Source organism: Theropithecus gelada, chromosome 9 (genome assembly GCF_003255815.1).
Source record: "Theropithecus gelada isolate Dixy chromosome 9, Tgel_1.0, whole genome shotgun sequence".
In the NCBI taxonomy this organism is placed as follows: domain Eukaryota; kingdom Metazoa; phylum Chordata; class Mammalia; order Primates; family Cercopithecidae; genus Theropithecus; species Theropithecus gelada.
The window spans coordinates 59,832,554-59,859,860 of NC_037677.1; the positions used below are offsets into that span (position 1 = coordinate 59,832,554).

At 41.0% G+C, this 27,307-nt stretch overlaps 2 protein-coding genes across 8 annotated transcripts in view; one reads left to right on the forward strand and one right to left on the reverse strand.

Moving 5' to 3' along the window:
• ADK (adenosine kinase) overlaps window positions 1-20,221 on the reverse strand; it is a 567,868-nt gene extending 547,647 nt beyond the window's left edge. For both annotated transcript variants that reach the window (XM_025396542.1, XM_025396539.1), the window contains exon 1: window positions 20,059-20,221. In XM_025396542.1, coding sequence (XP_025252327.1) covers window positions 20,059-20,123 — 65 coding nt within the window. In that variant the 5' untranslated portion in view covers window positions 20,124-20,221. The remainder of the gene's footprint in view (window positions 1-20,058) is intronic.
• A 99-nt stretch (window positions 20,222-20,320) lies between these two features.
• Window positions 20,321-27,307, forward strand: part of AP3M1 (adaptor related protein complex 3 subunit mu 1) — a 30,206-nt gene continuing 23,219 nt past the window's right edge. For 4 of the 6 annotated variants that reach the window (XR_003121233.1, XM_025397580.1, XM_025397579.1 and 1 more), the window contains exon 1: window positions 20,321-20,652. Coding sequence is in view for 2 of the 6 variants with exons in the window: in XM_025397579.1 (XP_025253364.1) it covers window positions 20,506-20,652 (147 nt within the window). In the remaining 4 variants the exon portion in view is untranslated. Of the gene's footprint in view, window positions 21,072-27,307 lie in introns of all 6 variants that reach the window. The other 2 variants (XM_025397581.1, XM_025397582.1) reach the window with 2 other exon arrangements.

Here is a 27,307-nt window from a genome sequence, read left to right on the forward strand (position 1 = left end):
AAAAAGTTTTTCACTAATGGTCAACAAAACTTTCAAAAAGTTTATTCTCTCAAAATTTAAGTACCAGTCATTTCAGCAGTTACAAACACAAAAATATTATTTCAAGAAAGAGGACTCATGTGATCTTTCAGAGTCAATAATGTAGGGACAAAAGTAAAGATATATTTTTCCAGGTAGAGGCAGATGTTCTTTTATTCACAGCAACTTCCCTTCCCCAGACTTTCATGCTCTATTATTAATCTTTTCATTCCACCTAGTCTTCTTCTAAATACACACACAGACACACACACACAGAGACAGAGAGAGAGAAAGAGAAAGCGAGCTGAGAGAGAATACTGAATAACTACTACTTTTGATCAATTTTCTAAACAATTTATTTCAACCCTATTCTTTTCCTAAAAGCCTAGCTTATCCTACTTTAGGAGAAAATAATCAATTGAAATTTTTAACCTTCAGTAGCCTTTTTACAATTAGAATAGTTGAATCAAGGTAAGTGGGTCTGAATAGTTTGCTCTTTGTAAGACTGGTATGTAAATATTCCATATATTTTATCTAATCTTGTGGTTAGTCTGGCCCTATAAAAGCACTCAGATACATAATCCAAAATAGCTAAGTGCCTCCAGATAGCATAACAAAAATGTGGACCCATCCACTAATCTCTTCAACAAATGCTTCAGGCCCCAAAATAATAGCAAAGTTCTCTTCAAACACAACCAGTTTGTTAAGGGTGTGATAAAACAAGCACTCTCATATAAAATTAACAGGAGTATACATTAGTACATTTCTACTACAAAGATTTTTGGCAATATGTGTCAGTAATTCCAATTTTTAGGCAACTATCATTAAAAGAGAGACCAATGTGTATAAAGATTTATATACCCAGTTACTCATTTCAGCCTCATTAACAATAGCAAAAATTTATTATATCCTAAGTAACCAGAAATAGGGTAATAGTTAAATAAATTACAGAATGTTATGGAACTATTATAAAATGTTTCCATAGACTTTTTAAGGACATAAGAAAATACTCATGATAAAATGTTAAATGAAAAAAGCAAAACAAAAGGAAGTAGAGTATGAACTCAACTGTGTTTAAAAAAATACACACCATATATGCATATATGCATAGAAAAAAAGGATTGGAAAGAAACACACCTAAATGTTATTATTAGTTATCTCTGGAAAATAGGATTATGCATAATTTTATTTACATTCATCTATCTTATTAACTTTCTAATACTGGTTTTATAGTCATAAATTTTATAATTATTAAATTTTAACTATCTTTTTTAAATGGCTTAAAAATATAAAACTTAATCCTGCCCTTTTTGAAAACTTGCATTTTTAAAATCATAACCTTGTTCCTGAGTTTTTTTAAAAAAATAAATTCACAACCGTCAAAACTACCCTTATTTTTAGACAAATTGGGCTAATTTTATAAACATTTCATTTTTTCATGTGTAAAGATTCTTTAAGACAGGAATAACAAAAACAAGATGTCCTTATGATTTTTTCGATTAATTTTAAATCACAACTTGACAAAAGTTAAAAGTGTATATCCTACTTTTAGAGCTTTGCAAAGCCTTGACGAGCCCAGCTGTCATAACATGAATGTGGAATGTTTTCCCTGAATGTTACTTAAAAATACATACCCTCATTTAATATGAATTTAAAAATCAGTAAAATAATATTATTTAAATAATCTATTTCATATCCAAAAAGAGAAACTTCTTAAAACTTGTCCCCCTAAAATAGTGTGCAGCCATGTAAAGGTCAGGAGCCTGGGAATGAGAAGGGATTCGAATCCGGGACTTACCAATAACTTTATTACTTTTGACAAATCATTACCTCTTTGACCATCAGTTTCCTTTTCTGAAACACAAAGGAGTTTGTTATAGGTGACATCTCAGGTTCCTTTAAGTTCTTATTAGACAACAAAAGAAAATATTTGTGCCTACTTGTGTCTCAATACACATTGAATTTTTTTTAAGGAGTTGATAAATTTTAATGCGATTTTAGTTAGCTTTCATTATGGACAAATTTATTCAAAGAAACACTGCTAAATGTATTAATTCTCTCCTGCAAAAGACACTGTAAGAATGCTATTATGTTTATTTGCTTTTAATTATCATCTTTAGATTCTTATATGTCACATTTCACTTTAACATCACATATTCAAACAAAATACAATCTTTAAATGGAAGCTGACAATTTATTTCCCTGGAGAATTTGAAGAGTACAATAACATTTGACTGATTGAACTTTATTTAGTAAGAATTCTTAGCAAAACTCTCTCCCAGGCACACCCACACAGTACTTCTTTATTTTCTGTGAGCTACAAATCTTTGACTCTCAAAGACAACTCCAATCTAAAAGTACAAGACAACACTGCTTATCAATTATTTATGCTGCGCAGAACATATTTTTAAACTATGGAAGTGAATATCACTATCATTTCACAACAGAAAAGGGATTTTAATACAAAAATATAGAAAGTACATCACAAAAATAAAGAATAGCCCTTCTCAAAAGCTTGTTGCTAACCTTATGAAATATATTTTCTTTTTCCTTTTTTTTTTTTAAGACAGGGTCCCACTGTCACGCAGGCTGGAGTGTACTGGTACAATCTTGATTCACTGCAACTTCTGCCTCCCAGGCTCAAGCAATCCTCCCACCCCAGCCTCCTGAGTAGCTGGGACCACAGATGCACGCCACCATGCCCAGCTAATTGTTTGTATTTTTGGTAGAGATGTGGTCTCATGATGTTGCCCAGGCTGGTCTCAAACTCCTGAGCTAAAGGGATCCACTTGCCTCAGTCTCTCAATGTGCTGGGATTACAGACATGAGCCACTGCACTGGTCCTATATTTTCTATCTAAAGGATTTTCCTTATTTTAGCCAGGCACGGTGGCTCACGTCTGTAATCACAGCACTTTGGAAGGCCAAGGCAGGCGGATCACGAGGTCAGGAGTTCGAGACCAGCCTGACCAACATGGAAAAATCCCTGTCTCTACTAAAAATACAAAAATTAGCCGGATGTGGTGGCATGTGCCTGTAATTCCAGCTACTCAGGAGGCTGAGGCAGGCGAATCGCTTGAACCAGGGAGGCGGAGGTCGCAGTGGGCCGAGATCACGCCACTGCACTACAGCCTGCATGACAGAGTGAGACTGTCTCAAAAAGAGATTTTCCTTATTTTTATCATTTCAACATAGATCTAATCTATGATACTTCACAATCTTTTTTTTCTTTCTTTTTTTTTTTTTTTTTTGAGATAGAGTCTCACTCTGTCGCCCAGGCTGGAGTGCAGTGGCACGGCTCACTGCAAGCTCCGCCTCCCGAGTACACACCATTCTTCTGCCTCAGCCTCCCGAGTAGCTGGGACTACAGGCGCCCGCCACCACGCCTGGCTAATTTTTTTTGTATTTTTAGTAGAGAGGGGGTTTAACTGTGTTAGACAGAATGGTCTCGATCTCCTGATCTCGTGATCCGCCCGCCTCAGCCTCCCAAAGTGCTGGGATTACAGGCGTGAGCCAATGCGCCCAGCTCACAATCTTTTAAATTGTTCATTCATTAACTCAACAAATATTTATCGAGCATCTGTTCTACTACAGGAGACACTAGAAATTCAGCAAAGATCAAGAACATGTGCTGCCCTTTTAGAACTTACATTCTAAGGAGAGAAAGATGAATAATCGAGTAACAAACAAGGACAGCATCAAATGATCATTAAGTGCTATTGAAAGAATTAAAACCAGCAGATCAATGTAGAGAAAGACATTTTAAACTTTAAATCATTTCTTCAAAAGCATAAAACCCTCAGTATTCCATGGAAAAACAATATACATATTCAAATTGAACTATGAAAATTTACCAAAAGCAGACAAATTTCCCAATGGAGGAAAAACCACTTTAATCATCTTTCAAAGGGCAATAACAGAATTAAAAGCTTGGATATGCAATTCAGTCATGTTTTTGTAAATTATTTTACATAATTGTGGCAGACTTAAAATAGGAACAATATCTTAGAGACAAGAAGTCTGTGTTCCCTTCTCTTAAATCTGGGCTAGCCTGGAACTCCTCTGACCAGTAGTGTATAGTGAAAGTGATGCTATGCCAGATTCTAAGCTAGCCTTTGAGAGGGCTGCCAGCTCCTGCTTTGGTCTCTTGGAGCTGCCACGTGAGAAGTCCAATTACCCAGCTGAAGAAACCACACAGAGGATCTCAAACTACACTAAGAGAAGCCCAGCTGAGCCAAGCCTCCAGTTACCCTAAGGCACAAGGTGAATGAATAAAGACAAGATGGACCCTCCAGACCAGACCTGTTATCAGCTAAACACCTCCAAGTGATCCTATTTACCATATGGAACAGAATCAACAGGCCAAGCTGTGTCTGAATTCCTAATCCAAAAATCATGACATCTAACAAAGTAGTTATTTTAAGCCACCAAATTTTGGAATAGAAAATCAAACTGTGTGAAAAATACAGTTTTTGGCCAGACGCAGTGGCTCATGCCTGTTATCCTAACATTTTGGGAGGCTGAAGCAGGAGGATCACTTGAGTTTAAGGGTTCAAGACCAGCCTGGGCAACATAGTGAGACCTCATCTCAATTATATTTTTCTATATTTATATATTTTTTAATTAAAAATACATTTTTTACATTGTAACCCAGTACCCTGTACATATAACTGAAACAATGATTCACAGAGCAATACTTACCTCTTACATACTCAATGCACAATATTTTTTATTCTATTTCTCATTTATAAAATACCACTTGTGCAATACTCAAAAAGGCTCATGAAGTAGTTTGGAAAACATTTTAGTCTATACAACTCACTTCACAGGTGCCTTCACAATCCAGACAGACACCTTAATAGGACCCAGGTGTCCTTATCCCTAATCCAAAGCTCTTTTCCTTACACCATGCTAAAAGCCAATAGGTATTATAGTTTGTAACCAGAAGTTCCTCATAGGCTCATATACACACCTCAGAACTGAGTGAAAGCTTAAAAAGCTTCATGGAAGTCATGTAGCAATCAGAAATAGCTAAGAGGAACTGAGACTTTTCCTATTTTAATTTTTTTGGGTTTTTTTTTGAGACGGAGTCTTGCTTTATCACCCAGGCTGGAGTGCAGTGGCGCAATCTTGGCTCATTGCAACTTCCACCTTCTGAGTTCAAGCGATTCTCCTGACTCAGCCTCCTAAGTAGCCAAAGTGGGCAGAACACTTGAGGCCAGGAGTTCCAGACCAGCCTGGGTGACATGACAAAACCCCATCTCTACAAAAAATACAAAAATTAGTCAGGCGTGGTGACACAAGCCTGTGGTCTCAGCTACTTAGGAGCCTGCAGTGGGAAGATGTCTTGAGCCCAGAGGCAAATGTTACAGTGAGCTAAGATCATTCAACTGCACTACAGCCTCTGCAACCGAGTAAGACCCCATCTCAAAAAATAGTACTAATAAATTGTTCTTAACTAGAACATTTTAATTAAACACAGGCAAAATTGGTTTGTCTAAAGTTTTGATTAGAAAATACAATCTACTGGCCGGGCGCAGTGGTTCATGCCTGTAATCTCAGCACTTTGGGAGGCCGAGGTGGGCAGATCACCTGAGGCTACGAGTTCGAGACCAGCCTGGCCAACACAGTGAAACTCTGTCTCTACTAAAAATACAAAAATTCACTGGGTGAGGTGGCGCAGGCCTGTAATCCCAGCAACTTGGGAGGCTAAGTCAGGAGAATCACTTGAACCCAGGAGGTAGAGGTGTACCCAGGAGGCCACTGCACTCCCACCTGGAGCAACAGAGTGCCTCCATCTCAAAAAAAAAAAAAACAAGAGAAAAGAAAATATAATCTACTAAAAATTCTAGTTCAATGAGTTAATCCATTTGCAAACCATACCACTAAGTAAATCCCACAAGAAAATAATTATTTTGGGGGGATAAAACTACATATGCATAAATAAGAAAACTTGAGAGACACAAGTCTAGACAAGATTATAAAACACAATTGACAATTGCCACAGAATTTCTTTAAACAGTGTGCTTATCTAGCACATACAGAATTTACTTTGACAACTTCTCAATTTCTATCTTCATACATAACATAAACAGCAAGACGCATGAGTCAGAGGTCCTGAATGTGAGATGAATGTTTACTACTTAGGGACTCTTAACCTCTTTGGGTCTGTTTCCTCAGCTAAAAACAGATTGCCTGGTTGTCTTCTTGTGAAGATCAATAAGAAAATGTAAGTGAAAGTACTTGACATTTTCTTCAAATATGTTATTCTTATCTTAAAAAAAATTACACTAAATTTTTTTTTAAAAAAGCTCCCCAGTAAATTGATGCTTCATTTCTTGTTCCAGAGCCTAGAGCAATGGTAACTTATAAGACTCAGGATCAAATCTCACCTTGGATACTTAGTAGCTATAACTTACTGTGTTACCTTACTGATACCACCTAGCCTCTCTGGGTTTTAATACCCTCAAATGTACAACCCAAATATTACACTCTGATTTTAAGTACCTCATCAAGCACTAATAATCGAAAAAGTCTAAAATATGTTCGGAGTTTTCAAAAATCACAAGAAACTGTGAACCACCATTTCAAAGCCACATCTGGCTGATACTGAAATCTGCTGCTGCTTTCACACCCCAACTCCATGTCTTGCAGGAAATCTCAGCTCTAGGAGGGAACATTTCCAAATCTACTTGTGAATTTGCACTCTTAGGCATCTCCTCCCTCCGCTGCTCCTATCCCAACTCCCACCAGCATTCCCAAGCAGTCTTTGGAAATAGTAGTTTCTCAAAGGGAAAGGCTGAGAGAGGCTGCTTTAACCTGTTCCATGAGAGTAAAGAATCAACATGTTGGCCAACAAAGAAAACATTTAAAGATCTCTGAGTTTGACTTGGTATCTACAAGAAACTAACATTTCTTCTCAGGAATGTAGTTTATTGAAACTTCACAGAGAACTGAGGTCAAAGGTCTCTGATGCGGTGTTTTTTCACATTGAAAAATGTAGGAATGCTGCACAAATATGGGGGAAACAGTGCTAAAGAAGAGATTCTTGTCTTCCAGAGGAAACTAGGCAAAGATAAGAATCTATGAGTGTAATTCTAGAAATGTATATATTTCTCTACAGAACACGCTTAGGATATTCAAACACAGAGATGAATACACCTAAGGAAGTCAATGTATTATGTAGAGAAGAACATACACCCCCCTCTCAAAAAAAAGGACAAATTTTTCCTTTTTTAAAAAAAAATGTTATTTTTTTTTAAGATGGAGTCTCACTCTGTCGCCCAGGCTTTGGTGCAGTGAAGCAATCTGGGCTCACTGCAACCTCTGCCTCTCAGGTTCAAGCAATTCTCCTGCCTCGGCCTCCCGAGTAGCTGGGACTACAGGTGCCCACCACCATGCCCGGCTAATTTTTGTATTTTTAGTAGAGACAGGGTTTCACCATGTTGACCAGGCTGGTTTTGAACTCCTGACCTCAAGTGATCTGCCTGCCTCGGCCTCCCAAACTGCTGGGATTATAGGCATGAGCCAACATACCCAGCCTAAAATACTATTTTTAATAAACATTTTATACTATGTACTAAATTTAATAATGTAACCAAGTTTTATTATAATATCTCAAAGCTAAACAATCAAATTTAATACATTTGAAGGAACAAGCACTTAAGTAAAACAAGACAAAGTAGAATTTCATCACTATATTTTATATGCATCAACATGCTATCCCATGATAAAATGTAGTATAATCAATTCATCCTGAGTGGGTGAGAACAGATATAGCCAGCAGCATAAATCTGCATCACTTCTATGGCTTAATGGCTTCAGTCTTCAACAAAACTAAGAACTAAAAATGATAACTAAGGTCTCAGCTGGGCTGAGAAAAAACTATTTTAAAAAATTCTATTTTAGGAGAAGACTTCCTCAGTCAAGCCTATAAAACAACAAACTGTTTAAATCTCTATGTGGTTAAGCTCAAAGACAAACATGAGAACTGTTTATTTGTAAAGGAAATAATTTTCTTGTATTTCAATTTGTTTCCTCAAAAACTTAGATAGTTTTTCAGACTGCCGTTCTAGGGCTGAGAAGGAAACACTTTCTTTTGCTATATCAAGATTAAAGGAATTTGAGAAAACCTAAGACATCTGAATTTGATTTTTTTGCCCTATTTTGTTTGCAAGTGACCCCCTCCTGGATGAGTCAATAGAGACAAACTTCTTTTAAAAAAATTTTGTGGTATTATGGATTCATTTCACAGTACGTTATGTTACACCGTACATTATGAAATTCTGAACAGTATTACTGACCTTCCATGCTTGTGCAGTTCTAATTACACTGCAAACAGCCTTACTAATTAAGGGCTTGCTAACCCAGAGAAAAGAGATTCATCATTCTGACAGGTCACTGGGATCTTCTTTGTACATTCTCTCTTTCAGAAACTCTACTCCTCCCCCAAATAAGCAATTCTACCATATTAAAGAATGAGTGAAGACATCAACCACATGGCCTTAAGAAAATGTTACTGTTGGTCGGGCACAGTGGCTCACGCCTGTAATCCCAACACTTTGGGATGCCGAGGCGGGTGGATCATGAGGTCAGGAGATCGAGACCATCCTGGCTACCCCGGTGAAACGCCATCTCTACTAAATATACAAAAAATTAGCCGGGTGTGGTGGCAGGTGCCTGTAGTCCCACCTACTCAGAGGCTGAGGCAGGAGAATCGCTTAAACCCGGACGGCAGAGGTTATTACTGTGAGCCGAGATCGCACCACTGCACTCCTGCCTGGGTGACAGAGCAAGACTCGTCTCAAAAAAAAAAAAAAGAAAGAAAGAAAATGTTTATGTAGGAGAAGTGTATTTATTCTGAGAGAATTTTCCCCATAGACAAATATAAGAAATGACTATTATAATTGAGCTGACTATGGTCACCAGAAAGAACAGAAACGCAATCTGGGGCCAGGCGTGGTGGCTCATGCCTGTAATCCCAGAACTTTGGGAGGCCAAGGCAGGCAGATCACTTGAGGTCAGGAGTTCAAGACCAGCCTGGCCAACATGGTGAAACCTAAAAACACAAAAATACAAAAACAAGCTGGGCATGGTGGCGGATGACTGTAATCCCAGTTACTCAGGAGGCTGAGGAAGGAAAACAGTTTGAACCCGGGAGGTGGAGGTTGCAGTGAGGTGAGATCACACCCCTGCACTCCAGCCTGGGCGACTGAGCAAGACTCTGTCTCACAAAAAAAAAAAAAAAAAAAGAAATGCAATCGGGAGTACATTTCTTATCCTTTAGTAGCAGGTTGATTTTGCATACAAGCTCACTCCATTTAACAAAAAAATGAAAGGCCAAAGAACCATGAAGTATTTTCAGGTAATAGTTCTCTCCATCAACTCCCATTATTGGTAAGAATTTACAGGCAATACATGAATCCATTTTGTAGCATTAAACGCTACAAGCAGTCGGGCACAGTGGCTCACACCTGTAATCCCAGCACTTTGGGAGGCCAAGGTGGGCGGATCACGAGGTCTGGAATTCGAGACTAGCCTGGCCAACATGGTGAAACCCCATCTCTACTAAAAATACAAAATTGAGCTGGGTGTGGTAGCGGGCACCTGTAATCCCAGGTACTCAGGAGGCTGAGGCAGGAGAATCACTTGAAACCATAAGGCGGAGGTTGCAGTGAGCCAAGATCGCACCACTACACTCCAGCCTGGTCAACAAGAGTGAAACTCTGTCTAAAAAAACAAACAAAAAAAATATTTAAAGGGTTAAGAGGCCAGACATGTAGCTCATGCTTATAATCCTACCACTTTAGGAGGCCAAGGCAGTAGGGCTGCTTGAGTTCAGGAGTTCAAGACCAGTCTGGGCAATAGAGTGAGACCCTGTTTCTACAAAAAATAAAATTTTTTTTTTAATTAGTTGGGCACGGTGGTGCATCCCTGTAGTTCCAGGTACTCTGGAGGCTGAGATAGGAGGATCGCTTGAGCCTGGGAGGTCGAAGCTGCAGTGAGCCATGATTGTACTACTGCACTCCAGCCTAGGCAACACAGCAAGACCCCCTCATCTCAAAAAAAAAAAAAAAAAAAAAAAAAAGTTAAGAATTCCCTGATTCTGCCAGGCATGGTGGCTCACACCTATAATCCCAGCACTTTGGGAGGCTGAGGGGGAAGATCGCTTGAGGCCAGGAGTTCAAGACAGGCATGGACAAGACCAGCATGGGCAACATAGTGAAACCCTGTCTCTACAAAGAAAAAACAATTAATTAAAATTTTAAAATAAATAGGCCAGGCATGGTGGCTCACGCCTGTAATCCCAGCATTTTGGGAGGCTGAGGCAGGCAGATCACAAGGTCAGGAGATCGAGACCATACTGGCTAACATAGTGAAACCCCGTCTCTACTAAAAATACCAAAAAAAAAAAAAAAAAATTTAGCCAGGTGTGGTGGTGTGCACTTGTAGTCCCGGCTACTCGGGAGGCTGAGGCAGAATTGCTTGAACCCGGGAGGTGAAGGTTGCAGTGAGCCAAGATCATGCCACTGAACTCCAGCCTGGACGGCAGAGCGAGACTTCATCTCAAAAAAAGAAATAAATAGGAATTCATTGATTCAACAGAAATTCAGAGCCTATTATATTGCAATGAAGTGATCAATTATGAGGAACTAAGAGTTATTCAACTAGTTTCCCAACTTCAAGTAGCAATAGCTGAGATAAAACATGCACATACTGTACATTGCAATAATGCAAAGTATAAAGTACAAACAGTCAGAGGAGAAGCCATTTCTAGGTTTGGTGAGTAGAAAAGTTTTATAGAGAAGAGATAATTTGGCTAGACCTTGAAGACTGAGGTTGTTGGGTTTCTTGGAAGGGTAGAAGAGGAAGATTGTTTTAATCAATAATGTACATGCTAAAATGGATTTTTCTCTTGCTGAGGGAATGACACTACCTCCCTCACTTTACAAGGTCCTGTCCGAGTTGTTGATTACAGTGTACCCCTCAACACCCATCCATTTCCCCCCCATATATAAACAATGCCTACACTCACTGGCTCCCCATATACACTAGTACTACCTATACACACACACACACACCCCACCTGCATGCATGCACACAACAGATGGGCAGACAGTGAGAATGTATCCAAGGCCATCCCAAATCTCCACCTCTGATACAGTGATTGTAATGCAGGACAGGTAAGCCCCAGAACTGGGGCTTAGCCCAGGACGGTGCTTGGCTTCATCCAGGAAAAAATTCAAGGGTCGGCCGGTGGTGTGTTAGCAACTTTTATTGAAGCAGCAGCGTAAAGCATCGGCAAAGGTATTGCCCCTTGCAGAGCAGGGCTACCCCATAGGCAGTATGCCCAGAGTAGCAGCTCAGAAGCAGTTCTGTGGTCATATTTATACCCAATTTTAATTATATACAAGTTAAGAGGCAGATTATGCAGAAATTTCTAGGAAAAGGGTGGTAACTTCCAGGACATTGTCATGGAAAGGGATGCTAACTTCCAGGTGTTGCCATGGCAATGGTAAACTGACATGGCACATTAGTGGGTGTGACTTACGGAAAGCTGCTTCCAATCTGTCCCTGTTTTAGCTAGCCCTCAATTTGGTCCAGTGTCTGAGCCCCACCTCCAGAGTTGAGTCCCACCTCCTACCTCAACTGGTTCAAGGTAGTGTGTAACACAGGCAGAACCAAATTTCTCTCAAAACTCATACAAGGATATAGAAAAACTCTCTTCCTTTGGACTCATGAGATTTTTGGCTTGGAGTTGAGAACTGCCATCTTGTTACACTGAAATGGCCTATGTGAGAGATAAATTGAATCTAAAGGACAACAGAGACAAGCAGTGAACTCCTAGATTGAGTCATATTTAGATGGACTTTAGGCTGGGTGTGGTGGCTCACACCTGTAATCCCAGCACGTTGGGAGGCCAAGGCAGGCAGATCACCTGAGGTCAGGTGTTTGAGACCAGCCTGGCCACCATTGTGAAACCTAGTCTGTACTAAAAATACAAAAATTAGCTGGGCATGGTGGTGCATGCCTGTAATCCCAGCTACTCGGGAGGCTGAGACAGGAGAATTGCTTGAATCCAGGAGGCGGATGTTGCAGTGAGCTGAGATCGTGCCACTGCACTCCAGCCTGGGTGACAGAGCAAGACTCTAGTCAACTGAGTCTCTCAGAGACTTCGAAATGGTTCTAAGTATGAACCAAAGTCTAGTCTAAGCATGTAGAAGGCAAGTAGCCAAGTGACTACTTCAATATAATTTCTGATAATCCCTAATTCAGTGAGTGACCAACGATCACACAAGCTACCTTGACATCTGCAATCCTGTTTGCAGGTAACATAGCAAAATAGTAAGACTCACTACTAACCATGTGGCTTGCTGACAAAATGGTGAGACTGTGTTAATACAGTAACGAAACTGTTGTGCTTGCAGAAGGCAAGAATTTCTTACATAATTGCTATACATATATATCTTCTAAATTGTAAAGAAAATACTAAAGTCAGCACGCATGCAATGAAAGTAAAAATGCAAATAGAAATTCAGATGTTCTTATATCGAAGGCTAATCACAGTGCTTCTGGATCTGAAGTTTATTAACTAAATTTTTAAAGAAATGGTATGAAGCCAAAAGTACAAACAATATCAGAAATAATACACATAAATGAGAGCAACAACTCTAAATCTGCTTTGAAAAATCATCAGAATGTATCTTCTTCAAGCAGTATGTGAAACTTCAGTTTGTGAGACCATTTCGTAAAATAGCCTTCCAAATCTTCAAGTTCAAACGTTGAAGAGAAGTCTGTCTTTTCTGTTACTACTGGAGAGAAAGAAAAGCCCTAATAACTCAGTGATATCAACTGTACTGGTATTATGGTAGAGCTAGCCAAAAAGTATCTTCAAAATGAGCATCTACTTAGTATCATAGAAGTGCAGAACAGTGCCTAGAGAAAAAAATCTAGGAACTGACTCTGATGAGAAATTATTGTTCCTGCATAGTAGCCAAATTTTAAAAGTAAAGTATAAATAAGTAACAAGAGTCCACAATCCCTTTCTTAAATCCTTGGGGCAGGGTATGTTTTGGAATTCAGAATTTTATGGATTTTAGGAAGGTAACACAGCACTATATATTTTGTAGAACACCCAGGAGGAATTCATGTGGCATGTCATTAACAGTCTAATAGTGCCATAGCAAAGCATATACATTTGTGTCAGACAAATAAATACTACTGACACCTTTACATCAGTTTAAATTTTGCTGCCAAATTAATTCATCTCAAACTTTTTTAAAAACTTCCAGCTTCCAGAGCTTTGGGATTTCAGAAATACAGATTAAAAGATTATAGCCTATGATAAAGTCATAATAATTATTTTACCAAGTTTCAGATGTATTTGGTATCCCAGAGGTCCATTCTGTAAAAGTGATACTTAGCCACTCAGCACTTGGCCACTTATATATTCAGCGTACTTCAAGTTTCTCCAGCTTAAAAGCAGGAGTCCTAATATGTTCAGTGTAGAAACATTGGAAAATACAAGATTCTTTTTTAGACCTCATAATTATTCCACCTAAAGATGCTCACTATTAAATTTGGAGTGTCTAAATTTTCACATTCTTTCTATAATAGATACATTAATATAATTAGCAAGAAAATCTCTGTAGTTTTAGTGTGTATTTTTGTTTCCATCTTACTAGATACATATAATGCCCTTTCAAGCTGAGAACTGGTCTTTCTGAAATTTTGGTAAATTCTCAGCCATCAGCTCTTCTAACCTGGCTTCTCCACCATTCACATTATTTCCTCTTTTTGGAACTCCCAGTTAGATGTAAGTTGGTGCCTCCCAAACTATGGAGTTGTGCTGTTGCCCAGGCTGAAGTGCAATGGCATGATCTCGGCTCACCCCAACCTCCGCTTCCCAGGTTCAAGAGATTCTCCTGCCTCAGCCTCCTGAGTAGCTGGGATTATAGGCATGGACCACCACATCCAGCTAATTTTGCATTTTTTTTTTTTTAAGTAAAGATGGAGTTTCTCCATGTTGGTCAGGCTGGTCTCAAACTCCCAACCTCAGGTGATCCGCCCACCTTGGCCTCCCAAAGTGCTGGGATTATAGGCATGAGCCACCGCACCCAGCTCATATTTGTTAATTCCTATTTATTTCTGTGTGATACATCTGGGTACTTTCTTCCAATTCACTAATTTTCCCTTCAAATTTTTCTGGTCTAGAGTTTAACTGACCTATTTTTTTTATTTCAATAATTCCATTTTTTCTTTAATATAGCCATCAATTTCATATCTACATATTTTTGATTCATGCTTTTTTATGACCATTATTTATCTTTTTAAAGGATCTTTAAAATACTTACAATTGTTTTGAAATTACCCATATTTCCATCAGATTTTTTGTGAATTTATCTCCTGGTAATTGTGTTAATTTTCTAAGTAATGGTCTTCCTCGTGTGTTTATAGGCTCAGACTTTCCCTCTTTTCCCAGGGGTTCTGTGATAGGCCACCCATCTTCCAGAGTCCACGACCTCCAAGCTCGGTGCTCTTGTACTAGGTGATGGTGGGGAAACCACAGTTCCTGACTCTGAGCCATCTGGCAGCTTAGCCACTTCTGTATCTTCACTCCAGGTCCACAGCTTTTTGAAGCAACAACCAGGAGCAGATGTTTTCAGCCTTCTTTCATCCAGTCTCAGCCCAGCTTCAGTTTCATACAGAGTATCTGACCCCAGTTACCCTACATGTTATTTCTACCAGCTCCTGAACCCAGAGTCTAACTGCATGTTTCTTTTCTGTTCTTGGTCCCTGGAGATGTTTATCTTGTTCTTGAGTATATCTATATCTTTTCCTTTCCTTTTTAAATTTTTAATTGCTGCATTTGCCTCTCAATATCCTTATGAGGTTCGTACTATCACTATACCCATTTTACAGGTGAGAAAAGAGAGGTATGGGGCAAGTAGGCAGTCTTCCCAAGAGCACTAGCTAATAAGGATTAAGAGTCAAACCAGGCAGCTGATGCCAGAGACCATGCTCTTAACCACTGCTCTATTGGGATCCATTCTGACCAGATGGCTCTTTAAAATTTTGATTCTTTTTCCCCCCCACCTAGCTGTAAACACTGTACACAGGCAAGATATTTTGTTTTCTTTTTTTGAGACAGGGTCTTGCTGTTACCCAGGCTGGAATGTAGTAGTGCCAGTGCCTCAGCTTCCAGAGTGGCTGGGACTACAGGAACCTGCTGCCATGCCTGGCTAAGTTTATTTTTGTAGAGACAGGGTCTCACTATGTTGCCCAGGCCAGTCTAGAACTCCTGGCCTCAAGCAATCCTCCCACTTGGCCTCCCAAAGTGCTGGGATTAAAGGCATGAGCCACCCCATGTGGCCAGGATTTTAAATGATGGAAATAAAGCGAAGACACATTCCAGGTAAAAAGCAGCACATCAGCCATGTTTTATTTGAGGCTAAATATTCAGTCTAGGCCTATACCCAAAATAAGAAACATAGTCTTCAATGCCCTCGTTTTCCTAAGGCCCTTCCCACTTTCCCTGAGTTTCAAGCACTTCCATGATTGTCCCTGGATACCCAGAACCATCCATGCAGGGCTTTCCTCTGGCTCTCTCTGCCACCCTCATGCTACACTAGAATATATTGCCCAGGAAAGGATCTTATTGAGGCATTCATACTAAGTGTGTCAGGGGACTTTTGTTTTCCATTCCTCCATAGCCCAAAGCCTTAATCTTAAAGGATTAAATTAGTGAATATAAGTAAAAGGCATGCAATATCGTCCAAAAATAACCAAACTCTTTCAATAGTAGATTATCATGATGGAAAAAGAAAATAGTAGTCACGCTCAATTCTAGGCTGCATTATTAAAAGTATAGGGTCTAGAAAAATGAAAGTTATCAGTGCCACTCTATGTAATAAAGATTAATTAAGGCCAGGCGTGGTGGCTCACGCCTGTAATCCCAACACTTTGGGAAGCCGAGGAATCCTCCTGCCTCAGCCTCCACAGGGACCACAGGCATATGCCGCCATGTCCAGCTAGTTTTTTTTTTTTTTAAGATTCGAGGGTCTCATTTTGTTGCCCAGACTGGTCTTGAACTTCTGGATTCAAGTGAACCTCCCACCTAGGCCTCCCAAAGTGCTGCATTATAGGCATAAGCCACCACGCCCAGCCCCTAGGTTTAATTTTAAAACACAGAGTCCATAATGAGGTAGGAGATAGAGGAAAATAATAAAAGGGGTCCATGGAAGTGAAATAGTTAGGAAGCAATATTTGAGAAAAGCTCAATATTTGCTGATTACAGAACTGTAGTTTGTTTCCTTTTTAGTACTATTAAAAGTCATGATCCTTAATAATCCTTAATTGCTAATGTCAGATGGAGTAATAATGTGGGCTTTCAGGATTCAACGTTTCCTAACATCAACTTCAGAGCTTACAAATATTTGCTGTGATGAATAAGTAGAGCTATGCCTAAAGAAAAGCAGGCAGAACTTGAGGCTGAAGGTAAGGACACTGCTTAGGAAGTCAAAACAAAATCTAAGCAAAAGACAAAGTCTAAACGTAAGTTGCGGCAGCAGGAATGGAAAAGGAAAGACATTATAATGCGGATGTAAAATGAGTCAAATATCTAGGTCTCAGACTTTGGAGTAAAAGAGGTTACTGGTGCCATTAACAGATGCAGGAAATATGGAAAAATGCACAGATTCAGGACAACAGATAATTTAGTTTGGTATATATGACTTCAAAATGTCAGAAAGTCACTCAGAAGCACATATTCAGCAGACAGTTAAAATTAAGGTCTGGGAAGGCCGGGCGCGGTGGCTCACACCTGTAATCCCAACACTTTGGGAGGCTGAGACAGGCGGATCGCTTGAGGTCAGAAGTTCAAGACCAGCCTAGCCAACATGACGAAATCCCATCTTTACTAAAAATACAAAAATTAGCCAGGCATAGTGGTGCACGCCTGTAATCCCAGCTACTTGGGAGGCGGACGCAGTAGAATTGCTTGAATCCAGGAGTTGGGAGGTTGCAGTGAGCCGAGATGGTGCCACTGTACTCCAACCTGTGCTCCAGAGTCAGACTCCGTCTCAAAAAAATATATTAAATTAAGAGCTGAGAACTGAGAGGCATAGAGATAGAAAGGACACATGTGAGAGTGTCTAATACAAAGCCTGGACCCCCTACATCTCTGCTTCAGTCAGACTATCTGCACTTCCCCAACAGAGGCAGCTCTCTCCCAGTTTTGCCACCAAACTTTCCTATAAGGCAGATACCCTACTTCACAGATACCCTACAGTCACAGATGACTGGTTAACTCCTAGTCATCTTTAAGAATGCTCAAGTGTCATTTTCACAAACCCCACTTATTTCCTACCAAGAGGATGGTACCTGTGCCTTACCTCTTTCTCTATACATATATCCAGCTTTTAACACCACGTCTAGAATAGCATGTACTTGAAAGACAAACTGAAGTTAAAGACTCGGCATGTGCTCAACAAGCCTTGGAAGGCACTGTATCCTCTTAAGAGGCAATCGCTAAAGAAACGAACTTGGATGAGATTTCCAAAGGAGAGAAAAGAAAACTAAGTTGTCTTAAATATAAGTGATCATCATGGAACACCTTCATCTAGGAACACCTTCATGGAACACCTTCATCTAGGAACACCTTCTCCACTTCTTTCATCACAAAATACCTCGTCTGTAACACAGGAATCATTGCTCCTACCTCATGGGTCACTGGGAGGGTTAAAAGAGATAACATATATACAGCACATAATATAATGTCTAGCACTCAAGTAATGTTCCCTTCTTTCCCCTAATCCCACCTGAAAACATGTTAGAGCCTGATTCTTTCTTTGTAAGCAACTGTTATACGCTGAAAAGTAACCAAGCCTAGAAAAATAATAGATATTTGAGAAAGGCAGACTAGCCTTGTCAGATGCTCCCTCTAGAACAGATTTCTCAACCTCAACACCGTTGACATATTTGGCCAGATAATTCTTTGTTGTGGGGGTTGTCCTACATAGGATATTTAGCGGCATCCCTGAATTCCATCCACTAGGTGCCAATAGCTCTCCCTACCAAAAATACCTTTCTAGACCATGCCAAATGTCCCCTGGAGGGCAAAATTTCCCCTGGTGGAGAATTACTGTCCCAGAGCTGACCAAATTCTCAGAAATCCCTAAATCTCCTAAATATTTTCCCTGACATCTACAAATATATCTCATTATCCGTTCCCACTGATGCTGAACATTAAATTATGCTTAGTCTTTATAACCCATTCTCCTTAACCAAAACTAGTAGCAATCCCCTGTCAAGCAAGTCATCATAAATTAATTCAGTGTAAATACTCAATGCATTCTCACACTTTGAGTCTGAAAGTCAAACTAATATAATAAAAGTAATAATAGCCAATCCTAAAATGTCTCCCCACAAAATTAGAGATTTGTCCCAGTACTCGAATGTCTAAGCTTTTAACTTCATGTCTACAGGTGGCATTAAGTTCATATTGTATAAAGTGAATTTTGGTTGCCTAAGGAATGCTCTCACCCCAGCCTCACAAAGCACCAGGACTGCAGGTATAAGAAAGGATGCTCAGCTAGTTCTTATTTCTGTCCCTGTACTAATTGTTTTATTTGGACTTCAATATCTTCAATTGTAAAATAGGCATTAATTCTTGCCTGCCTTTGATCACAGAACTGTCCAACAAGATAATAGGAAAACACAGTGAAAATGGATCAGCATTATATATAATTATTTTTATTAAGGAAAAATCTAAGGAAATCTAAGGGTTGTATGTTTAGTAGGATGGTAGGGAAAAGTTGCATCTGTCTTCCAGTTTGGCGAAGGAGGTGCCTTATAAAGGAAATATTCTAATAAAGGGCAGAGTAGGGAAAGCACATGCCTTGAACTCAGGTAGGTCTGATTCAAAAGCCCTTGCTCTTTATTCTGCATATAGCTTGAATATTTAAAATAAAAATAGAATATCCAGAGGGTTTTTATTTTAAAGTTTATGTTCTTGGTATAAGGTAGACACGCTAACCCTTTGAGGGTAGTAGGAATACATTAAAGGTACTGGCAGGGATTTGTTCACCCTCCAAAGCAGATGAACACACCACCAGGCCCCTAAGTGTTCTTTTCTTTTCAATTGTGATTCCTTCTTTTGGAGGTGAAGAAAAGTGATACAGGAAGAAATGGGATACGTCTTGTATAATCAGGAGTGTCCCAATACTTTTCAATCAGTTTGATATGCCTATTTTAAGATGGAAAAAAAAAATCGCTGCCTTTCAACGAACATTTCCAAATCATCAAAGACTGCCTGCTTCACTTTATACTTATTAGGAAGGGATATTTTAACAAATGACTCTTTATAAGTAAAAGTTGCAACATCAATCACATGTGAGGCAGGTGTTAGGGGCAGCACTGTCTCCGTTGCTGCCAAAAAGTGCAAATAAAAAAGAAAAATCAACTTTTCCTATCCATTCATCCAAATGCTGCCCCTGCAAAGCCTCGGAGGGGTCTGGGTCACTGGTAGAGGGTCCTCAAAGGTGCGGGCTTTCAGAATGTGTACGAAAAGGAAGGTCAACGTGCCCTCCCGCAACACTTTCCAAAAAATCCCCAAAAATTCTGACTTCGCCCCAGAGTAGAGCAGTTGCCGAGCCTCCTCCCCGCCATCCCCCAGGAAGAGAAGGCAGCCGCGTAAAGACGCAGCTCCGGTCCGGCCCTCCGGGGTCGCACCAGCCCAGCCTGGGCTTGCTCGCAGGTGGCGCAGGCAGCCGGCTCGCCCCCCCCTCCTCCGGCCACGATTGGCCAAGGGCTGCTGGAGCCGGAGCTGCACCAGACAGGCGGCGACTCGGCCAAACTGAGAGAACGTCCGGCAAGGGGTCGCGGCCAGACAGACAGCTCCCCGCGCGGCAGGTCTTGCGTGTTGGCCCCAAGCGGGCAGTGAGAGACACCACCCAGCGCCGGAGCCGCGAAACCCCACGTGGGCCCGGGCTTGCTTGCAGCAGGCACTGTCACCCTCCTCCCCAAGTCGGGCAGCGCTCACCTCAGCGCTTGCGGCGCCTCCACCTTCAGCTTTTTGGGCTTCGGCTCCTCCTCAGCAGCTGCCATCTTTGCGCTCCCACCCTACTTTGGTTCTACAGCCCACCTCTGCCATATACTCTCTGACCCCACCCCCCACCTCTTCGCATCACCGCCTTCTCCTCTCCAAATCCCGCCCCTCCAGACTCCGCCCATTCTGTGCCGCTGTCATCCACAATCATTGGCTCTATTCCTCACCACCGACAGCGAATGCCCCGCCCATTCTTGACCCCGCCTCCCCTGCCATATGGGACCCCAGACTGAGTTAGGCCGCGGATAACCGCCTGAATCTAGATGGTGAGAAACCTACCATTTTTCTAGGTCCTGGATGATGTAGAAGATTTAGATACTAAACCTCAACAGACGTCTTTCCTCTCATTTACGGTCTTCCGGCATATTTAATCTTTCTAATATGGTAGACAGAGTCGGTGTCTTTGAAGCTGTTAATCAGGCAATCTCCTGGGCACTCCGGCTGCGGGTCCTCGCGGCCTTCTCAGCTTCCTCAGCTTCGGTCGGGAGAGGACCCGGCGCCGAATCACTGACTGGCACAGGTGTCGGGGTGAGTGTGAGGGGCGGGAAATATGTGGATTGGGGACAGCTCCAAAACCCGGGAGTAGGCTGAATAGCTGGGGCCCCCGACTCCGATCTGGGCTCTAGGAGCGTCTTTGGTGCCGTGGGCCAGGGCCTGGCTTCCCCCCACTGCCCGCCTTCCGGGCTTTCTCGCCAGCAAGGCCGGAAGGGAGCGGTCCACCTGCAGCCTAGTATTCTCAGGCGCCTGAGCCCCGGAGGTCGAGCTTACTGGGTCCCCCTTCTGTAGTGAGCTGGAGTACAGACGGCAGGAATCTCAGTCCCAGGTTTCTGCTCTGGAGGACAAAACCCCAAAAGGACCTGAGCGGACGTCCTGTTAATGGGTGGTGCCTGGAAGAGCCTGGGGTGAGGAATGCAGTGAGAAGGGTATTGCAGTTCTTCAGGAGAGAGGTAACGGAGTTCTAAGCTGAGCAGGTGGCAGTGAGTATGGAAAAGTGACGGGCGATGTGGCTGTTGGTATTTGGTAAATTTGAACCCGAAGCTTACAGCCTTATGTGATTAAGAAGATGGTGTCACTGACAGGAGGAGGAATTTTACGGAGTTTGAGTTTTACCGAATTTGAAAGTGGTTTACATGGAGATTGTAGAAAGACTTTAAAAAAAAAATTGTGAGAATTAAGCCCGAAAGACTTTCAAGGTGAAACCCAAAGCAGATGAAGTTTCATATAAAAGGGTAAGAAGTATTTTTGTTTAGGAGAAAGTTATCAATGACATAAAATGCTGCAATGGCCAGAGGAGGAAGCTGAAATCAGAATAGGTCGTTGGATTTTATAATTAGAAAGTCATTGAGCTATTTGAGAGAGATGCTTTAATAGTAACTGAAGAAAGACTGCAAGTGTAGACTAATCCTTCATCATTTGGTGCATGAAGCAAGATTATTGAGAGTGGCAAGGTGGGGGAAAGTTTGGGGTTTGTTTTAAAGAATACAAGATATCTATTTGGGGGCAGGAAGCAAGCAACTATTTGAAGATTCAAGAAAAAGTCTTACCTCCCAGAAGAGAAGGAAAGGAATGGGATCAAGTTACAAGTGAAAGGATTAATTTGGGAAAGGCAGAGTGACAGTTTCTATTGACACTATAGGAGAAATGAATTATCTTAAACTTACGTATCTTGGCCAGGCGCCGGTAATCTCAGCACTTTGGGAGGCTGAGGCGGGCAGATCACGATGTCAGGAGTTTGAGACCAGCCTGGCCAACATAGTGAAACCCTGTCTCTACAAAAAATACAAAAAATTAGCCAGATGTGGTGGCACGCGCCTGTAGTCCCAGCTACTTGGGAGGCTGAGGCAGGAGAATCCCTTGAACCCGGGAGGCGGAAGTTGCAGTAAGCTGAGACCTCACCACTGCACTCTACCCTGAGCGACAGAGTGAGACTCTGCCTCGGAAAAAAAAAAAAAAAAAAAGACCTTACGTATCTTTAGGAAAGCTCTCTTTGCAACAAGATTAGGTTTTCTTAATCTTATGATTTTTATTTCTAACCATTTAATATAATATATGGCCAGGCACAGTATGGCTCATGCCTATAATCCCAGCACTTTGGGAGGCTGAGGCAGGTGGATCACGAGGTCAAGAGATTGAGACCATCCTGGCAAACATGGAGAAACCCTGTCACTACTAAAAATACAAAAATTATATGGGCGTGGTGGCATGTGCCTGTAGTCCCAGCTACTCAGGAGGCTGAGGCAGGAGAATCGCTTGAACCCGGCAGGCAGAGGTTGTGGTAAGCTGAGATCGTGCCACTGCACTCCAGCCTGGCAACAGAGTGAGACTCCGTCTCAAAACAACAAACAAACAAACAAAAAACCAAAAAACAATATACTGTTGGCAGACAGAGTGCAGTAGCTTACACCTGTAATCCTAGCACTTTGGGTGGGTGAGGGGGGAAAATCACTTGAGGCCAGGAGTTGGAGATCAGCCTGGGCAACATAGCGAGACTCCATCTCTACAAAAAATTTAAACATTAGCCAGGCTTAGTGGCGCATGGTTGTAGTCCTGACTACTCAGGAGGCGGAGGCAGAATGAGGCAGAAGGATCACTTGAGCCCAGGAGTTCAAAGTAATAGTGAGCTATGATTGGTCCACTGCACTTCAGCCTGGGCAGCAAAGCGAGACCCTAACTCTTAAAAAAATACATATACACATACTCTATTGGAGTTCTTTGCAGGCTAAATATTTTTAAGTAGCTCAGTACTATGTCAATTCACGAGTAGCACATGGTATTTACAGAGAAGAGGATTTCTCCCTCCCTTTGGAAATGACCTCTCTCCCATTACACAGAGAAGGAGAACCATCATCTGCCTGCAGTCAAGTATACAAACCTTCCCTTCAATCTGAAGAGTAGAAAGTGTTCCTTCTCCTTAGAGAAGGCAAACTCTTTCACCTAGTCTCCCAGTAGCATGCTATCCTGCTGTGTCAGGGTCCTCTTTCCGTTTTTCCCTCTCTCCTGTGTCAGCTTTTTCCCCTCTATTCACACCTTTCCTTTAGCATTTAAATGTATTCTTCCTTCACTTTATGAACTGCTGCATTTATTTTCCTGTCTTTTCATCCTCTTCACAGCTAGACTTCTTGAATCTACTCTACATATCTCTATTTTTTTTTACACCTCTTGCTGTTTATTTCCCAGCCCACTTATTTCTAGCATTCCACTGAACTACCACCAAAACTACTTTTTTTTTTTTTTTTTTTGAGACAGAGTCTTGCTCTTGTCACCCAGGCTGGAGTGCAGTGACATAATCTCAGCTCACTGCAACCTCCACCTCCTGAGTTCAAGTGATTCTTCTGCCTCAGCCCCCCGAGTAGCTGGGATTACAGGTGCCTGCCACCACACCCAGCTAACTTTTGTATTTTTAGTAGAGACAGGGTTTCGCCATGTTGGCCAGGCTGGTCTTGAACTCCTGACCTCATAATCCACCCGCCTCAGCCTCCCAAAGTGCTGGGATTACAGGTGTGAGCCACCACACCTAGCCCACCAAAACTACTTTTACCAAGATCACCAATGTCCTCTGTGTGTTAAATCATGCAATCTCAAAGCAGATAAAAACCGCTTCTTGTGAGGTGAAAAAAATACATATACTCTTTTTATGTATAGAGCACAAATACATTACATAAACAGAGAATATTCTGTGGTATTAAAATTTTATGGTGATATTAATTAGCTTCAGTTAATTATTCCACATTTTATTCATCAGTCATAACATCTGGTACCTCTAAATATATACAACTATAATTTGTCAATTTACAATTAAAAAAGAAAGAATAATAAAAAGTTTTATGGGTGAGGAATTTGATTGGCAGGGTGGTAAGAAGATGAAGTCTAAAAAGGCTCCTTAGCAGGCATTAAGGAAAGAAAGTTAAAAAACACTCTTAAATCAACAGACATTTTCAATTCTTTTTTGTTGTTGAGATGGAGTCTCGCTCTGTCATCCAGGCTAGAGTGCAGTGGCACCATCTCGACTCACTGCAACCTCTGCCTCCTGGGTTCAAGCGATTCTTCTGCCTCAGCCTCCAGAGCAGCTGGGATTACGGGCACCCACCACCATACCCAGCTAATTTTTTTGTATTTTTAGTAGAGATGGGATTTCACCATGTTGGCCAGGCTGGTCTCAAATTCCCGGGCTCAGGTGGTCCGCCCACCTCAGCCTCCCAAAGTGCTGGGATTACAGGTGTGAGCCACCGTGCCCAGCTGACATTTTTAATTTTCGTAGCTTAACCTCTTTGTGCCATGTAACAGTATTTACCCCTCCATTCTTCTGGAAATACACTAATATACTATAGTTACTAAAAACTACCCTGCTTTTTTTTCTTTTGCCTCTTCAGTCCCATCTCGGTCATTCTTTAGGTCCACTTCCTTGACCCACCTGCTACTCAAATGTTGGAATTCCTGCCATGATTACGCTCTCTTCATACTATGCACATTCTTTCTTTTGTTTCAATTCTCATTGTGGTTAATTCCCATTAATAAAAAATCCTAATTACTTACAATTCTGATTCCAATCTGGCTTCTCTAAAGCACCAGAAGTGTATATATAATAGTTTTTTGAATATATTTATTTGGGTCAGATATATCCAGAACTGGTCAGATTACACAGGACCAGGCTAAGTGACACATCTCTCTCATCTCCACATACCCCCTCGTCCAAGCCTAAATGTTTTTTAACACAAAACCTAAATGTTTATCTTATCTTTTCACTGTACCCCATCCCCATAGTCAAGACTCTAGTCCAGGCCATCACCACTCATCTCCCAACTGGTGTCACAGTGTTCAGTTACCAGCTATCCAGTTTCCACAGTGTAATTAGTATAATCTTTCTAAAAATGTAAATCAAATTGCATGATTACCAAAAAAAATTATAAAATGACTTTACATTGCACTAAGAATAAAGTCCAAACTCCTTAACAAGTTTAGCATGCTCCATGAACCAATCAGTCTCTGCTTCCCTCCTTCTCCAGTTTCATCTCCCCTCTTCCCTCCAGCTTCCAAATTTGCTAAATTTATACTGGATTTCTTTGTCTTGTGTTCTCTCTCACTTCTAAGCCTTGTAGATTCCCATAGCACACTATATTTCCTGTATCATCGTAGGAATTACATCCTACTGTATTAAGTTGTCTTCTCTGCTGACCTCTAAATGCTGTGAGTGTAGGAACTCTAATTTTGTTTGTTCTTGTATACCCAGTGCCTCAAAACTCTGTGTTGAATGAATATGTGGTCAAGATATTGGCTGAGAATCAGAAGAGTAGATGCTTTTCTGGTCTCATTCTCTCATATTCAGTATAGGCCCTTCTGTGCCTCCATTCTATTATATATAGAAGGAATACATTTTTGTTTGTAGACACTGACTTCCAAGAATATTTTGACTATTGTAAATGCATTGCTTGTGAATTACCCAGGGTGATTATAAAATGTTTAGTAAAAAGGATTTATGATGTATTTAAGCTGCAGTCAAAGCTCTGATGGGTCTGCCTCTGAACACAGTTTCTTCTAGTGTCTTTGAAATAAGCAGGGAGAATTCTGTTTTATGACTCAAAAGCCACTAGGAACAAAAAGATGGTTGTGGTGATAATGAGTGTGGAGTTTTCCCAGAAAGTTTATTAAAATAATAATTTAAAAATAACTGCAGCGACTAAAAGGATGATAAATAGTTAAAGAAACAGGCTTATTTACACTGCAAAGTGTGGTATTATTTAATTGTTATATGCATTAGACCCTTGATCATAATATGGATAGAAGAAGTAAGCTCTCTTTTCCTATTATAGAAGGTTAAGATGGGTTTTAAAGCTAAGCATAGTCGAGAACTTACAAGTGTTATGCTTTCATCTCAGCACTAAGGATAACAACAATAAATCTAGAAGGCTGGCTTAACTTTCTGTATTCTGAGACCTGAACTACTGCCAATAAAAACAACTTCAGTGGAAACTTTCCTGGAAAGAATTTTTCACCAGCTTAAGAGGATGAGTAGAGATCTGGCCCTAAAATAAAGAAACTACAAAATCACTTGCTTCCAGAACAAGCAACTCTTTTAGAGTGTATTGTGGCAATGGAGCACTATAAATCCTTGTGAACTATACCTTCCATAGGATGAATGATTATAGATAACCTGTGTCAGTGCTTTTAAATATAACTTCCACTCTAAATAATTTATTAAACTTCCTCAGTGTAAAAACTAGAATGTGTTTTGGCTCCTAACTAAACAAGAAATGTCTTTTATCTCCTCTTAAATCGTAAGCTAGGCTGGATGCGGTGGCTCACGCCTATAATCTCAGCACTTTGGGAGGCTGAGGCGGGTGGATCACGAGGTCAGGAGTTCGAGACCAGCCTGGCCAACATGGTGAAACCCCATTTCTACTAAAAATACAGAATATTAGCTGGGCATGGTGGCACATGCCTATAATCCTAGCCACTCGGGAAGTTGAGGCAGGAGAATCGCTTGAACCCAGCAGGCGGTGGTTGTGGTAAGCAGAGATCACACCATTGCACTCCAGCCTGGGCAACAGAGCGAAACTCCATCTCAAAAAATAAATAAATAAATCATAAGCTGAAGCAGCACACTCATGCACTGTTCAATATATTGACTACTAACCACATATGGTTATTTAAATTTAAATTAATTAAAATTAAAACTTCAGGCTAGGCTTGATGGCTCGCACCTGTAATCCCAGAACTTTGGGAGATCAAGGTGGGAAGATCACTTGAGCCCAAGAGTCCAAGACCAGCCTGGGCAATATAGGCAGACCTTGTCTCTACAAAACAAAACTTTGAAAATCATCTGAGTGTGGTGATGCACGTCTGTAAGCCCCGCTACTCAGGAGACTGAAGCGGGAGGATCACTTGAGCTCTGGAGGTGGGGATTGGAGTGAACCAAGATGACACAGTTGCACTCCAGCCTGGGCGACAGAGCAAGACCCTGTCTCAAAGAAAAAAAAAAAAATTAAAATTTCAGTATTGGGTGCATTAGCCACATTTCAAGTGCTCAATAGCCATGTATGTAGTGGCTACCATATTAGCACAGATAAAGGACATTTCTATCATTGCAGAAAGCCCTGTTGGACAGTGCTGTATTAGAATGTGTTCCTAATAATTAGTCTCTGCGAGGTAGATAAGAGCAGGAGCTCAGAATTCAGCTGGATTTAGG